This window comes from Silurus meridionalis, chromosome 9 (assembly GCF_014805685.1).
Source record: "Silurus meridionalis isolate SWU-2019-XX chromosome 9, ASM1480568v1, whole genome shotgun sequence".
Classification (NCBI taxonomy): Eukaryota; Metazoa; Chordata; class Actinopteri; order Siluriformes; family Siluridae; genus Silurus; species Silurus meridionalis.
In genome coordinates this window covers 15570795-15586792 of record NC_060892.1, presented here as the reverse complement: position 1 = coordinate 15586792, position 15998 = coordinate 15570795, and the positions used below count along the sequence as shown (strand labels likewise).

The window sequence follows — 15998 nt, the reverse complement described above, 5'->3', positions numbered from 1 at the left end:
GTTCTATGCTCTAGCTCTATGTCTTTATTAAAATAGCCTGATTTTGCGGTAGTTTTTTTCCCCACCTTTATATATTTCAGCTTTTTTTGCCCTAGGTTGAACTTATTGCTGTCAAGGCTGTACTACTTGTTTTGACGTTTTCTTGCACATCTCTGGGATTTCCAACAAAGCAGGAATAATAATGCATGCTTTATAGGGAAAGAGGAGCATGTAAAGATGCACATGGAGCAAGTAAAGAGGCAGGGAAACATTGCGCCAGTGTACCTGACTCGAGTAGATGATGCAGAGGCAGGGACAGTGCTATAGAAGAGACCAGAGGTTAATGGCGGTGAATGGGAGGTTCTTTTGTTTAACATTTCCTTTTTTTATATTGGTGGTTGTGTCTAATGGGATTCGCAGTGACTAGACGCTAATAAGGGCACATTGGATAGTGCACAGAAGCTACTCGCTCCAAAGCAACGGGTCTTTACTGATCCCAGCACTCAGCTGCCCTTGGCCTTGATTGGACCTGACATTTTAATGTCTGCAGAAGGAGCATGGTCAGCTGGGCTTAACCTGACCCACCGACCACCCCTCATTCACTCTCACACACACACACACACACACACAAACCCACATGCTTACAAACTCTGTTTCTCCCGCTCTCAATTTGCCCCGGACAAATCACACCAAATTTAACTCTTTATGGCCTCCTTAAGAGTATGCTAGAGTTTTACGTTTCACGCCGGATTCTTTCCAAAGGAGGCTCATGCATGTGGTGCCTTTTCAAGCTCTTGTTGGATTTACCATCTTTACAAGCGCCCGGCTTAACTCGAGTATTTTTACTCAGCTCATCCGTGCTCTCTGTGTTGTGCCCCTCCTATTCTCTCATCCCTTTACCTCCTAGACTGTGTTAGCCGTTAGTGCAGCATTGAGCCTCTTGTTATTCGGCCTCGCTCTGCGGAGACAGAGAAGAGGAGGCGGTTAATGGCTGCGCAGGTTGCATTAAAAGGATTAGCCGATTTTAATGTTCTGCCAGCTAGCAGAGCACATTAGAGACTTCGGTGACGGTTTGTGGCTAGCACAATGTGGGATTCTCTTTAAGACGAGCAAGAGATGAGCTGCCTAGTCCTGAGCTTTCAACTTTCTTCAGTGAAGATTGCTTTCATATCAGTCAGAGCTAGAATGTGGAGGCCAATGGTAAGGTTATACCTGGTTACATCATGCTAGCTCTTTCAAATTAGATTATATCTGTACAGAGGGCTACTAATGCAAAGGCTTCACCAGTGTACAGGACTAAAAGAGTAAAGACAAACAGTGAGTGTGTTGCAGATATGAGAATAAGAGTTCTGGGTTGAGCACAGGGCAGGCTTTATGATTACAGCAGCAAACCTTAACTCCAAATCTACTCAGATGGAAAATCCATGTCATGACCATAAACATGGATCTATAATGATATGTGCACATGAATTATCATAATAACATCCTCTTTATGTACTTATTAATTTATACGGTTCAAGGTTCTCTTTTAGAAATTGACCATGCTTTTTTTTTTTTTTTTTTTTTCGTCTTTGTTTGTGTGAAGCTGCAGGATCCAGCCTGTCAGAGAGAGATCAGACGGAGTCACCGGTTCCCTCCAAACGACCTCCATCAGTGTCCGGGGCTTCAGAGAGCTCCGTCTCTTCCAAGCGTCCCCGGACGTCTGAGAAGAGCACTGGAGAGCAGGTGAGAGTCAAGAAAACATTAAATAATTAGAATTGCATTTTTAGGAGGATATCTGTTGACATTAGGACCAAAAACATCTGGGTCAAATTACCAAAGTAACATTGCTTCAGTATCGGAGGATGTGTGTAGAAATTATATTTGATTGACATGTGGTCTTCGTTCACATGAGAAGGCGTGTATGCAAATGCTTATCACTAACAATGCCAAACATTGTTTTATTTAAATACACTGAGATTGTTATGAATTTAAATATACCTAATTCTTTTCATGAACAAGTCGCCTGGCCATAACATGTCTATAAGGCTTTTGCTATGACTATGTGTATATGTAAAAGATACGTAACTATGCGAGAAGTCTTTGCATGCAGAGATATTGTACACAGTACCATGACCTGAACCTGGTTTTTTTTTTGCGCTTAGTCATTTTGTTAACATGTACATTAAACATCAAATGAATTATTTTGCTGCTGTTTTTGAAGCACACATGACCCTTCAAAACGAAAGGGGTTTTTAGATATTTATATCCAGATTATACAGAATATTTTTTTCAAGCTTTAATTATATGACAAAGCAAATAACAACTCGAAGGTATGCCAGAATGCAGGTGTACGCAATCCCTGAATTAGACTGCCCTTTCTGCATTATGCATGCTTGTCCTGAAGATTACTTTTCTCCCGTTTTTGCTGCTCTTGCATCGCTAATTGTGCAAAAGGTGGAAAATCAATATGATATTCGACAGATGAGAGGCCTTTGAAGTGTTTGCCAGACCTCTGCCACACTACAGTGTGGGTCTTACACGGACACACACTGTTTGAAAGGATAATAATTCTCTCTTTCTCTCTCTCTCTCTCTCTCGCTCTCTCTCTCTCTCTTCTTCTCTCTCTCTCTCGCTCTCTCTCTTTCTCTTTTTCTCTCAGATGTACCAGTGCCCCTACTGTAAGTTCACCAACACAGATCTGAACCGACTGAGGATGCACGTGATGACCCAGCACTCAGTGCAGCCCATGCTGCGATGCCCGCTGTGCCAGGACACGCTAAACAACAAGGTCCACCTGCAGTTCCACCTCACGCACCTCCACAGTGTGGCACCGGACTGCGTCGACAAGCTCATAGCCACTGTGAGTGTTCTCAGTTTCCTACAGAGAGGTTTTGCTTGGTTCTCTGTGTGTGTCGTGAATTACAACAAAAACACCTTGCTCACTTTGTCTAGGCTTGTATTTGAATTGGATTTCAGATTGTAGCCTGAAATCTGCTTTCTATTCTAAGCATATTTCTATACTAAGCTCTTTCTCACTTGACTCTTTAATGTGCATTAATGTATCAGCTATATATCGCAGTTGTGGAGACTCAAGAAGTGATGACGAGCACAGTTGCATTGACGTTGGTTTAAAATGAATGCTGAAGCTTGGAAAGCTGATCTGATTAAGCAAAGTGTATGGATGAGGAAGTGGAGACAGCTAGCCAGACCCAAGAACTTCAACTGCATTTCTGTCTAGAGATGAAACGAGGGCTATATCTCCCTTTTCTAAACTGCACCAGCAAATAGTTAAACAGAACCATGGATAATGTAGGAAAGCAAAGTGAAAATAGAACGTGTTGCATTTAAACAAAAAAAAAATGTGAATTTCATATATTTTTTTTTTATTCAGACTAGGTATAAACTCAACCTACTTTCTGAACCTTACACTTTTAACAACAGTTTTTGTTCCTCCGAGTGAAGCAGAAACTAGTTGCTTCTTGTTGTGCAGCACTATATTGTAAAAGACTTGTCTTTCTATGACTTCACTACTTACTTTTGACCTTCTGGCCCAACCACGTAAATAAATCTCTTTAATTGTACATAAGTACCCTAGATTCACTATACTAGGGTAAATGTCATGGTATTAGGCTTTTGTGGGGACTTTCTATTTTTTTATTAGAAAACTAAGAATCCTCTATAGGCTGGTATGAATAGAAAAAGCAGAGCACCTGACCTCCTCCTTCTATGCTTTTGTCTACCTGTTTTTGTAAGAAAAACAGTGCGTTTAATGCAAAAAGGCCCACTCTGACGGCGTGAGGGGACTCACAACCTCTTAACCATACACGTCTTAACAAACAGTATCTCTTCTTCTTCCTTCTCACTGATGACATGAAAGTGTTCATTACGGCCTGCAGGAATCTCGTTGACTCATTACAATTCAGATTTGATAGGGTGAAAGGTTTTGCGAATGGTTCGGGTGATCCTCTGCCCAAACACTTGTACCGACATGGCCGTTGTTTTTATCAGTCGATACAGCGTCAGAGAAAATCTCTGCCTTCTCAGTCCTTCCATTTTGCAAATTACTCTAGAGCTATTCCGAACAAGCAGATCATTTATATGGGCAAATAATTTAATTTAATTATTTTCCCCTTTTTAACCCACCAGCACACTCTTCTCTTTAGAAACATATAGTATATAGTATTATGCATACATCCAATGCTTCACAACATGCAGCATGCAATTTGACAAATAAATAAATAATTTGAAGATCGTATGGGATCAAATCTTATGCACCCTGTATGAATAGGTTGATAAGAAATCATACAACACAATTTTATGTATTTTGTGCACATGGCATGCACAGTGTATTTAACATTATGCTTATAAGATTTCTATTTTATAAAGGATTTCAAATAGATAGATAGATAGATAGATAGATAGATAGATAGATAGATAGATAGATAGATAGATAGACAGACAGACAGACAGACAGACAGACAGACAGACAGACAGACCCACTTTGTAATACATTTCTTCTTTAAGCAACTCACCTTCATCACCTACCGCATCCCATCGACTCTACCATGGAGCATTATTGCAGAGTTGATGGAGGATGCTACAGCTCTATTTTTCCATATTTGAAGTGGAGAAATAATTATGTTTATATTTGTCTGTGGAGGGGAATTGCTCACTCGTCGATCACTCAGAGCAAGGGTGCCTCTGAACGGCGTTATGCCGTCTCTGCTCAGCAGCCAGGAAGCAAATGATGAACACATTATTAGGGCCAGGTAGCAATATTTTTTCTTTTATAGAGATGATAATGCATCGGTCTCCCTACACTAGTGGCACATTGTAAAAACACACTGGAGCAATACAATACACATTAAAAGCAGCACCTTTTTTCTTTTTTCCCTTTTTTTTTTTTTACAAGTAGAAGGAGAGTAAAGCTACTCTATCCCCTCATGTCAGACAGGCACTCTTAATGAATTCGGAAATAGGTGACTCATTTCTTGTAGACAGTGCATAAAAATGCGAGCAGGCTCTCTCTTTATTTGTCTGCTCTTCTCTCTCTCTCTCTCTCTCTCTCTCTCTCTCTCTCTGTGTAAATCCCTCCCTCCCTCTCTGTCTGTGTATCATTTTCTGTCTGTCTTAGATAGGGATAATGAAAATAATTGTGCTTCATTAAATCTCAGTCTGGCTCAGATGATAGCCATTTGGAACAGTGTTTTTGCGAATTAGACAGTCCAAATTAAAAAATGACCTTGGGATACTGGCTGTGCTGGGCTCTCATAGCTTAATGAAGCACTTGTCTAGAAACAGTTCACTTTGTAATGTAAATCAGTGCCGTGTTTTGCTTTGCAAAACTCCATACTGGCCACATTAGATTACACCTTTCAGTTTGGAGGAGCATGTGGTTGTGGAAAAAAGAAATAAAAATCACATTTATTTTCCAGCATGAATCTGCATAGAGTAATCAGATTTTAATGGATGGAGCTGTCTTAACAGTTCCATTTAAAGTAGCTGCTTGAAGACAGTGTCCTTCATGCAGTCAGGGGCTCGATGATGATTGTACATGGTAGATTTTATATTTCAGAACTGGGAGCACTCAGTCTACTGTGTGCACCATAAAACCTGTCTATGAATATGTACTGATTAGTGGGAAAAAAAACAAAATAGAATGAAAGAATATTCTAGATACATGTTAAATATACTCTAATGATCCAAAATAGATTTTCTTATCTAAACATTTATGTAGTCACACTGATACTAAAGGGTGTGCGGTGTAGGTAGTTTGATGAAAAAAAGAGAAGACGATTGGCACACAAGGACATAAACATAGAATGAAAGTAGGAATTAGACATGGAAGAGAGGTGAGCAGGAGGGGTAGATGGGAAGGAATGAGGAATTGAAATGCAGCCCAGGTAGAGAGGCTGATTGTTCTGTTAATTGAAGGAAGGTGAAGCAGACAGTGCTCCATCTCCAAGCCCTTTTTCCAATCTCATTCACTGATTGTTGTTAAATAGGAGCTGGTTAATGAGTGATTTTTATGAATTGTTATCTTTTTTCCCCTTTCTGGATGAGGGAGAAAGGAATAAAAGGGGATATGAGAGGAGAGAAGAGGCATCGAGATGCGACAAAAGAATGGAAGCTGTTCAGAAAAAAAAACAGGGAATTTCTTTGTGCTTTGTGCTCTGAGCTTTTCACTGAAATGTGATACACTTTTATGAGGAGAAGGAATTATTTAATTAGGCACCTAATAAGCTTTTCAGCTGACCAGGGTAGACTTCTTGGCCCCATCACACTAATTGGCTACAGCAGAACTTTTCCAGAGTTTGACAAACATCATCAGTGATCAAAGTGCAAATTCTTAGAATTAAAATAAAAAAACATTAATAACTTGATTGCTTGTGTGGAGGGAAACCTTTCATTGACAAAAACGTTTTTTTACACGAATGATTGTAGAAGTAATTATACAAACTCAATTCACATAGACTTTTTTTATAAGTTATTAAAAACTAAGCAAACAATTATTTAAGGTATCCTGCATTCCTTATCAGTGGCTGTTGAGAAGAATTAAAGAATTAACATGGTACACTATGTGTTTTATTTTTCAGGTGGCAACATCAGAGGTTTTGCCAGCAAGCATGTTTATACCAGTCCCTGGACCGGAGAAAGATTCTCAAAACACACCCCAATCCTTGTCTAACTCAACTTCTGAAGATACAAAGAAACAAACAGGTGTGTACAATTGTTAACATTTTGAATACCAGCTGTGAAAACCTATGAAAATAGAATACAATTATTTGCATACACAAAAAAGTCCTACTTTTATATCACTAAAATTTATTATTGTATCCGATTGCAGATGCTACAGATGTTGAAGCTGATAAAGGAATTTCACTGGTCTCAGACATAATCGAATCTCGCAAATCACCTCTTGAAGATCAACATCCTGCAAGAGATGAAACTACTGGTTTCCTTTGCTGGAAAAAGGGCTGTAATCAAGTATTTAAATCGTCCAATGCTCTCCAGGTGCACTTCAATGAGGTCCATAACAAAAGGCCACAACTCCCTGTTTCTGATCGCCATGTTTACAAGTACCGTTGCAACCAGTGCAGTTTGGCATTCAAGACAATTGAGAAATTGCAGTTGCATTCCCAATACCATGTCATCAGAGCAGCCACCATGTGTTGTCTTTGTCAGCGGAGTTTCAGGACACTACAGGCCTTGAAAAAACACCTGGAGTCCAGTCACCTTGAGCTGAGTGAAGCTGATCTTCAGCAACTCTATGGTGGCTTGCTAATGAATGGAGACCTCATGGTTATCGGTGACCCTTCACTTGGAGAGGACCATGGAGGACTCATTGAAGATGAAAAAGAAGGAGAGGACAGTGATCCAGACGAGAAACAGAGTCCAACTGGCAGTGACTCTGGATCATTACAAGAGGATTCTGGATCTGAGCCCAAGCGAGCGCTGCCGTTTAGGAAAGGTCCCAATTTCACCATGGAGAAGTTCTTAGACCCTTCTCGTCCTTTTAAGTGTACAGTCTGCAAAGAGTCTTTTACCCAGAAGAATATTTTACTGGTACATTATAACTCTGTGTCGCACTTGCATAAGGTCAAACGGGCTCTGCAGGAATCCACTACAGGTCAACCAGAACCAACCAGCAGTCCTGATAATAAGCCCTTCAAATGCAGCACTTGCAATGTTGCATACAGTCAAAGCTCTACACTGGAGATTCATATGCGCTCTGTCCTGCACCAGACTAAAGCCAGGGCGGCCAAACTTGAAGCAGCAGGTGGAGGCTCCAGTTCGGTCAGCAGTGGCGGTTTAAGTGGAGGCACTTCAAATAGCACTCCTACTCCCAGCCCTATCCCATCATCTAACTCAACAACCAGCTCAAACAACAACAGCTGCTCTCCAGCAGGGGTTCAGACAGCACAGAGCATCCTGGGAGGAAACCAGCTTAGTCAGTCCCAGAACCTTGAGTCCATGTCTAACTCAACTTCTCATCCTCCTTCTTCTGAGTCCCATGAGGTGAAAAAAAAGAAATTTGCAGACATGCTGTCCTCAAGAGGTCACCAGCAACTCCAACAGCAGCAACAGTTGGCACAAGCTCAAGCGCAAGCCCAGGCCCAACTTCAGCAGGAGCTCCAACAGCAAGCTGCCCTTATTCAGTCCCAGCTGTTCAACCCACTTCTCCAGCACTTCCCAATGACAGCAGATGCACTTTTGCCCCTTCAGCAGCAACAGCTTCTGTTTCCTTTCTATATCCCTGGGGCAGAATTCCAGCTGAATCCAGAAATGGGCTTGAGCAGTTCTTCAATGAACCTAAGTGGCTCTGCTGCTTCTTTGTTGGAGGAGCAGAAGAACCAGGCCCAGCAGGCCCAACAGAGCTGCCTACAACAGCAACTGATGCATCATCACCTTCAGCAACAGCACCAAGCCCACTCCCACTCCCAGGCATCAAGCCAAATGGCATTACTTCAGCAGAGTGCATCTCTCTCACACCCTGTAGAAAAAAAACCAAAGTCGCTTGTTCCTCATAGTGAGAAGGACAGAGATCTGCCAAAGGATAAAGAAATTAATGATAAATCAGAAGATCATAATCCAAAGGATATCCCAGACAATTTAAAGTCCAAAGAAAAGAAAGATATACCACAGACTATTGCTAATTTGAATCAGGACAATGGATGCCTTCCACCAAGGATTGCATCAGATGCTCGTGGTAATGCCACCAAAGTGCTATTGGAGAATTTTGGATTTGAATTGGTGATTCAGTACAATGAAAATAAACAGAAAGCTCAGAGAAAGCCCACAGGATCTGTGTCTGGATCAACTGCCACAGGTGGTATCACTAGAGTTGTGGACCCTGTTGAGGGACTGGAGAAATTGGAATGTGAAGCCTGTGGAAAGCTCTTTTCCAACATATTAATACTAAAAAGTCACCAGGAGCATATCCATCAGGCCTTCTTTCCATTTAGATCACTAGAAAGGTTTGCTAAAGAGTACAGAGAACAGTATGACAAGCTGTACCCACTAAGACCACAAACACCTGAGACTGCTCCTCCCCCACCACCACCTCCTCCTCCCCCGCCACCTCCACCTCCTCCACAGAGAGTACCGACACCAAATATACCTGTCTCTGCCCCCGCAATCACTCCACCAACTGCTTCAACTCCACAGCCTCAAGGTCCACTACCTCAGATTTCAATGCCTATGGATCTTCCTCTTTTCTCTCCACTCATGATGCAGCCAATGTCACTCCAGTCATTACCTTCTCAAATTCCTGCACAGTTACAAGCTGTTGAACCTGGTTTAGCCAGTGACCTTGCACAACTATACCAGCAGCAGCTCACACCTGCTATGTTGCAGCAGCAGAATAAGAGGCCTCGCACCCGTATTACAGATGACCAGCTAAGGGTTCTAAGGCAGTATTTTGACATAAACAATTCACCTAATGAGGAACAAATAAAAGAAATGGCAGACAAGTCAGGACTTCCACAAAAAGTCATTAAGCACTGGTTTCGGAATACACTCTTCAAAGAACGACAGCGCAACAAAGACTCACCTTATAATTTCAACAATCCCCCAATCACTACTCTGGAGGATGTCAAAATTGACTCTAAGCCACCTTCCCCTGAACCCCAAAGACCAGAGTCCTATGGCAGTAAAAGGTCCTCAAGGACACGATTCACAGACTACCAGCTTAGAGTACTACAGGATTTCTTCGATGCTAATGCATACCCTAAAGATGATGAATTTGAGCAACTGTCCAATCTTTTGAGCCTACCAACTAGGGTCATTGTTGTTTGGTTTCAGAATGCCAGGCAAAAAGCTCGGAAAAATTATGAGAACCAGGGAGATGGAGTAAAAGATGGCGAGCGGCGTGAGCTTTCCAATGACCGATACATTCGCACTACTAACTTGAACTATCAGTGCAAGAAGTGCAGTCTGGTCTTCCAACGGATATTTGATCTCATTAAACATCAAAAGAAGCTTTGCTACAAAGATGAGGATGAGGAAGGGCAATATGACAGTCAAAATGAAGACTCTGTTGATCTCTCACATGAATACTTTTCATTGTCTGGGTCATCAGGGCACACACCAATGTCATCATCCTCAAGCCTCTGCCCTCTTCCACCTTCATCCACTTCATTTTCTCATATAACATCATCTGAGAAGGTAGACTGTATATCCACAAGTACATCAAACACTTTTGATGAGAAACCCAAAAACTCTGCAGAACCATCTCTGGGTCCTAGAGAACAGTCTTTGAAACAGGAAAGCAGTCAGCCAGCAGATATTCCACAGCAAAAAGCACCACGAGAGGAGAATGTTCAACTTACCCCAAAGAATGCAAAGCTTTCTTCACCTTCTCTCTCTCAACAGCAACAACATAGTGCTGCATCAGCCTCTGCTTCTCATACCAGCCAAACCCCCTCCCAAAGTTCTCTCATGGCTCTTAATTCCCATTTAGCCTCACAGCAGCAGCTGGCCCAGCAAATGATTCCCTACCAGTGTGAGCAGTGTAAACTTGCGTTTCCTTCATTTGAGCACTGGCAAGAACACCAGCAGCTTCACTTCCTGAGCGTTCAAAACCAATTTATTCATCCACAGTTCTTGGACCGCCCAATGGACATGCCTTTCATGTTGTTTGACCCCAGCAATCCTTTGCTAGCTAGCCAGCTCCTAGCAGGAGCATTGCCACAAATACCAAGCAGCTCGGCCACCTCTCCATCAACACCTACATCCACCATGAACTCTTTAAAGAGAAAGCTGGAAGAAAAAGCTGGCACTAGTCCTGGGGAAAACGATAGTACTAACAGTGGCGAAGAACCACAAAGAGACAAACGCCTACGAACCACTATTACACCAGAGCAGCTTGAGATCCTCTACCAGAAGTATTTACTAGACTCTAACCCCACCCGAAAGATGCTTGACCATATTGCTCATGAGGTGGGGCTCAAGAAACGGGTGGTGCAAGTATGGTTCCAAAACACTAGGGCAAGAGAAAGAAAAGGACAGTTTCGGGCTGTCGGACCAGCTCAAGCCCATCGCCGCTGCCCCTTCTGTCGTGCCCTCTTTAAAGCTAAAACTGCCCTCGAAGCCCACATTCGTTCACGTCACTGGCATGAAGCAAAGCGCGCTGGTTACAACATAACACTTACCGGTTTGCTATCTGAACAAGATGGTATGCACTTAAAGATGGATCCTCAGGATATTGCTAACTTCTCTCATATTGGTTCTTCTAATAATGATGGCCACTGCTCATCTCTGTCACCTGTGAGTAAAACTATGGACTTGTCTCCCAGGGCACTCCTAAGTCCAACATCAATTAAGGTTGAGGGAATGGAGGAGTTTGAAAGCCCAACCATGTCATCAGTAAACATTAGTTTTGATCAGAGCAAGCTTGATAATGATGATTGTTCTTCTGTGAACACTGCAATTACAGACACCACTACTGGTGATGAGGCAAATGCAGACAATGACAATACTGATATGAAGCACAGCCACAACAGTGGAGATTTCTTGTCCAAGGCTGGAGGATCAGTCCCATCTCTTGAGAATGATGATCAGATGTCTTCAGGACTAGTGAGCCCAGCGACAAGTTATTATGCAAAAGACTTTGAAAATGAAAACATGGTGGATTATAGTGAAACATCTAGTCTGGCTGATCCCTGCTCACCAAGCCCTGGTGCATCCGGAAGTAGAAGTATTGACAGTGGAGACAGGCCAGGCCAAAAGCGCTTTCGAACTCAGATGACTAACCTCCAGTTGAAAGTCCTTAAGTCCTGCTTTAGTGATTATAGGACTCCTACAATGTTGGAGTGTGAGGTACTCGGCAATGATATTGGACTCCCAAAAAGAGTTGTACAGGTCTGGTTCCAGAATGCTCGTGCTAAAGAAAAGAAAGCTAAGCTCAGTATGGCTAAGCACTTTGGAATCAACCAGACTTCTTATGAGGGGCCTAAGACGGAGTGCACATTGTGTGGTGTAAAATACAGTGCACGTCTATCAGTGCGGGACCACATCTTTTCCCAGCAACACATATCCAAGGTGAAGGAAACTATTGGAAGCCAGCTTGACAAAGAGAAAGAGTACTTTGACCCAGCCACTGTTCGTCAGCTAATGGCCCAGCAAGAGATGGATCGCATCAAGAAAGCCAATGAAGTTCTTGGTCTGGCACAACAGCAAGCCATGCAGCAGCAAGGGATGTTTGACAGTCCAGCCTTGCAAGCCCTCAATTTGCAGTCAGCCTATCCGAATCTGCAAGGAATACCCCCGGTTCTTCTGCCAGGGGTTGGGAGCCCTTCCCTTCCAGGTTTTAACTCAACCAACTCAGGTATGTCATTAGTAGCCTTCAAAATGTCAGACGCAATATGCATATATTAACTTATTTAATAACATGTTTTATATAGTGTGATAATTGATTGTAAATATAGAATAGATTTTCAATGCTCGTATTAATTCACTTTCCTTCTTTGTTGTCTTCTTTTAGCTTTAACCCCTCCAAAACCACCAAACATTATGAACATGTCCGGTGCCAGTGTACCTTCACCCAGTCTCCCCACATCTGGATTGCCCAACAAGATCCCTTCTTCTTCCTCCCTGGCCTCACCCAGCCCATCTCAGGCTAGCACTTCTGTTGCTCACTCAACTACTACTACCACCACACCAACATCAAACTCCCTGACCAACCAATTAGGTCCTGAGAAAACTGAGAAAGCCAGGGAGAAAGAAAAGCCCAAGAAGCTCTCCACACCATCTTCAACTGCGGGCACTCCTGCTCCCTCCACTTCTGCTGCCAGTGCCAAGAAAGAAAAACCAGATACAGCTGTTCCAGCCACCTCAATGCCAACTCCTGGCATGGAATATGTGGTTGATCCTGCTCAGCTTCAGGCTTTGCAGGCTGCTTTAGCATCTGATCCAACAGCACTGCTTACCAGCCAGTTCCTGCCCTACTTTATGCCAGGTTTCTCTCCATATTATGCCCCTCAGATTCCAGGAGCTCTTCAGGGTGGATACCTTCAGCCTATGTATGGTATGGAAAGTCTTTTCCCCTACAACCCAGCTTTATCACAAGCCTTGATGGGGTTATCACCAGGATCACTGCTCCAGCATTACCAGCAATATCAACAGAGCCTGCAGGAAGCACTTCAGCAGCAACAGCGACAGCTTCAGCAAATCCAGCAACCGAAAGCAAGCCAAACCCCAGCTTCTTCGCAGCCTTCGGTGGACCGCAAAGATTCTGCCAAAGATCAAGTAAAAACAGAGGAAAAGAAGGGCACTCTCGCAGTTGATACCTCTTCGCATAATAACTTACCCCCTGAGCAGCATGAAGTGGATGGTAAAGGTGTAGACCCCCTTCTTGACCAATACATTGTCCCCAAAGTTCAGTATCGGCTGGCGTGCCGCAAGTGTCAAACTGTTTTCAGCAAAGAGGAAGCAGCTATCAGCCACCTGAAGTCGATCTGCTTTTTTGGTCAGTCTGTGGCAAACCTGCAAGAGATGTTGCTTCGAGTCCCTAGCAGTGGCAGTACAGCTGAAGGTAGCCTCTATGACTGCCTGGCATGTAATGTCACTCTGGATGGGGACAAAGCACTTAGTCAACACCTGGATTCATCCTTGCACAAACACAGAACAATCACACGATCAGCCGGAAATGCCAAAGAGCACGCTACTAGTTTATTACCTCACTCTTCAGCCTGCTTCCCCAATCCTAACACCGCATCTACCTCGCAGTCTGTCACCCACCCAAACAACACCGCAACATCTCCCGCGCCAACAATGTCAAACACCACGCCATCTTCATCTGTGTCTGCATCCTCATGCTCCTCTGCCACAGCTGCCACAATTAACACCACAGCTGCCAGCAAACCCTGGCCCCAGGCCCCGTTCTCAAAAGCTTTAGCTGGAAAGCCCAATACCACCCCTTCAACATCGTCCTCGTTTCCTCCAGTATCCTCACCTTCAACGGTTACCTCAAGTTCATTGAGCACCTCAGGGGTTCAGACCTCGATACCAACAGACGTCTTTACCGATGACTCTGACTCTGACAGCAGTCAGAAATCAGCAGACAGGCTGGGCAGGTTGGCAGAGGAGCCACAGCAGCCCAGCTGTCTCAAAGACAGTGATAGTTGTAGTAGTAATATGGCTAGTGTAGGAACAGACTCCATCAGACTGTAAAAGAGCTTTCAACGATGGACAATATTTTAAAAAACAAAAAACAAAAAAAGAAATAAAACACAAAAGCTAAAAAAAAAAAAAAAAGGCGATGTTTAAAATATGTTTAAAAGTATACAAACCAATTTCAGAAAAAAAGATGTGTAAAGACTAACTGCAATTCCAAAGCTTGTAACCAAAAATTTAAATGTTAGTGGATTGTTTTCCCATATGAACATGCTGGTTTTAATTTGTTTCAACTTAAGTATATAGCTATATGTATACACCTATATTTAATTAATAAGTAAGAACACTGCAGTTAACACGTGGATAATGCTAAGGGAATGCATTGCAAAGGACTGCCTCAAAAATCACAAAAAAATCCGATGGGCCCCAGATTCTCTCTACACAATGAACTAGATAAAAATGAACCCCGTTCTTTGCATAGATACGTCCACCTAATAGCACAGTCACACAAAGCCAGTATGTACTGTATGGGAGAATAGTCTTACCGTTTTCTTGCTATCTAAGCATTCAAATACCAATGTCTTGCTAAAGAAAAAAGAATGATGTATTGTCTATTTTATTCTCAGGTCAACAGCTCACAACCTTTTTTATGTTACATTATTTTATTCATTTAGTTCCTGACAAATTAGAAAACATTTCTGTTTTTGTATTGCTTTTAATAGAATTTCTTTTGGAAGTTATATGAACTAAGACAGAGCTTTCTGGGAATCCAAATGGGTAGCTAAACTGCTAAAATTCTGTTAAATGGGATAGAAAACTCTCCCACTTTACCCAAACAAGAAACGCAGTGAGAATTTTTTTTTGTGTTTTTTTGTTTTTTAGAAAAACGAAAAAAAAAACTGTATTTATGATTGATATAAACATTTTTCGTGTTAAGTAGATTGTTGCATTGGAAATAAATTTAAAACAGTATGGTAGATTGAATAATCTTTGTGTACATTTAGCTTTTGTATTGTCCAACCTTAAAGCGCTTCATTTGATGTTGTCTTGGTCATTCCAATAGACTAGATTAAGGAGCAGGAACTGATCTGTACTTTATTTCAGTATAGTCGAATCTGCATCTTGGATTTTGTTCACCCAAACTGCCACCAACAGACTCGGCAGAATCCCTTTGTTTTCATAAGGGGTTTCTTTCCTTTGACGGTTGGTGCAGCACCTGACCAAAAAAAAAAAAGGAAAAGAGATCTGTTTGAAAATGATTATTCACTTATTTTTGTGTTACCTATTGTGCACTTACAAATGTCTCGACTTACTTTATCTCTGTCTTGATTCTTTTTGTGTGTGTGTGTTACTTTCCCTTTTCTTTTTTCTTTTTTGCTTCCACTGCATTTTGTCTCCTTTGGCACTACAAAGCAGATGTGTGTTTTATGCAGTGTGACTGCAGTCTGTTATGGGCTTTAAAAATTTTTTTATTTTATATTATTCCTTCTTTTTGTTGTCATACAAGAAAAATAATAATAATTCTCACGCTTTAAAACGAAAAGAAAATCCAAAGACTAAACACTTTCACCATTGGTGCATAAAGATGAGAAAAGAGGCTTCTTTATACTTGAGAATTTGTTGCAGTTTTTAAGAAAAGAAAACAAAGTTTTAAAATAAATGGAGTACGCATCAGAGTTGCCGTCTTCGCTTCTTTGCAAGCAGACAGGTGACTTTTTTACGTAGAAAAATACCAAGAATACCAAAAACCAAAAAAGGACACTCGTCCTTGCATTGTGGAGTAGCACCATTACAGAGCCATTGCAGTTTGTAAGATAGAAGTGGAGAATCTTTTTGTTTAACTCTTCTTGTCACACGAGATCCTTTTTTTTTTGTTGTTTTTGTGTTTGTTTTGTTTTTAAAGAAAATGTATAAGGTCTGGT

The 15998-nt window shown here is 42.0% G+C and overlaps 1 protein-coding gene across 8 annotated transcripts in view; it reads left to right on the top strand.

Moving 5' to 3' along the window:
- Positions 1 to 14915, top strand: part of zfhx3b (zinc finger homeobox 3b) — a 237870-nt gene extending 222955 nt beyond the window's left edge. For 7 of the 8 annotated variants that reach the window (XM_046856876.1, XM_046856881.1, XM_046856883.1 and 4 more), the window contains 5 exons: positions 1565 to 1704; positions 2621 to 2821; positions 6558 to 6681; positions 6809 to 12289; positions 12446 to 14915. In XM_046856876.1, coding sequence (XP_046712832.1) covers positions 1565 to 1704; positions 2621 to 2821; positions 6558 to 6681; positions 6809 to 12289; positions 12446 to 14133 — 7634 coding nt within the window. In that variant the 3' untranslated portion in view covers positions 14134 to 14915. The remainder of the gene's footprint in view (positions 1 to 1564; positions 1705 to 2620; positions 2822 to 6557; positions 6682 to 6808; positions 12290 to 12445) is intronic. The other variant, XM_046856882.1, reaches the window with a different exon arrangement.
- Positions 14916 to 15998: the final 1083 nt, after the last annotated feature.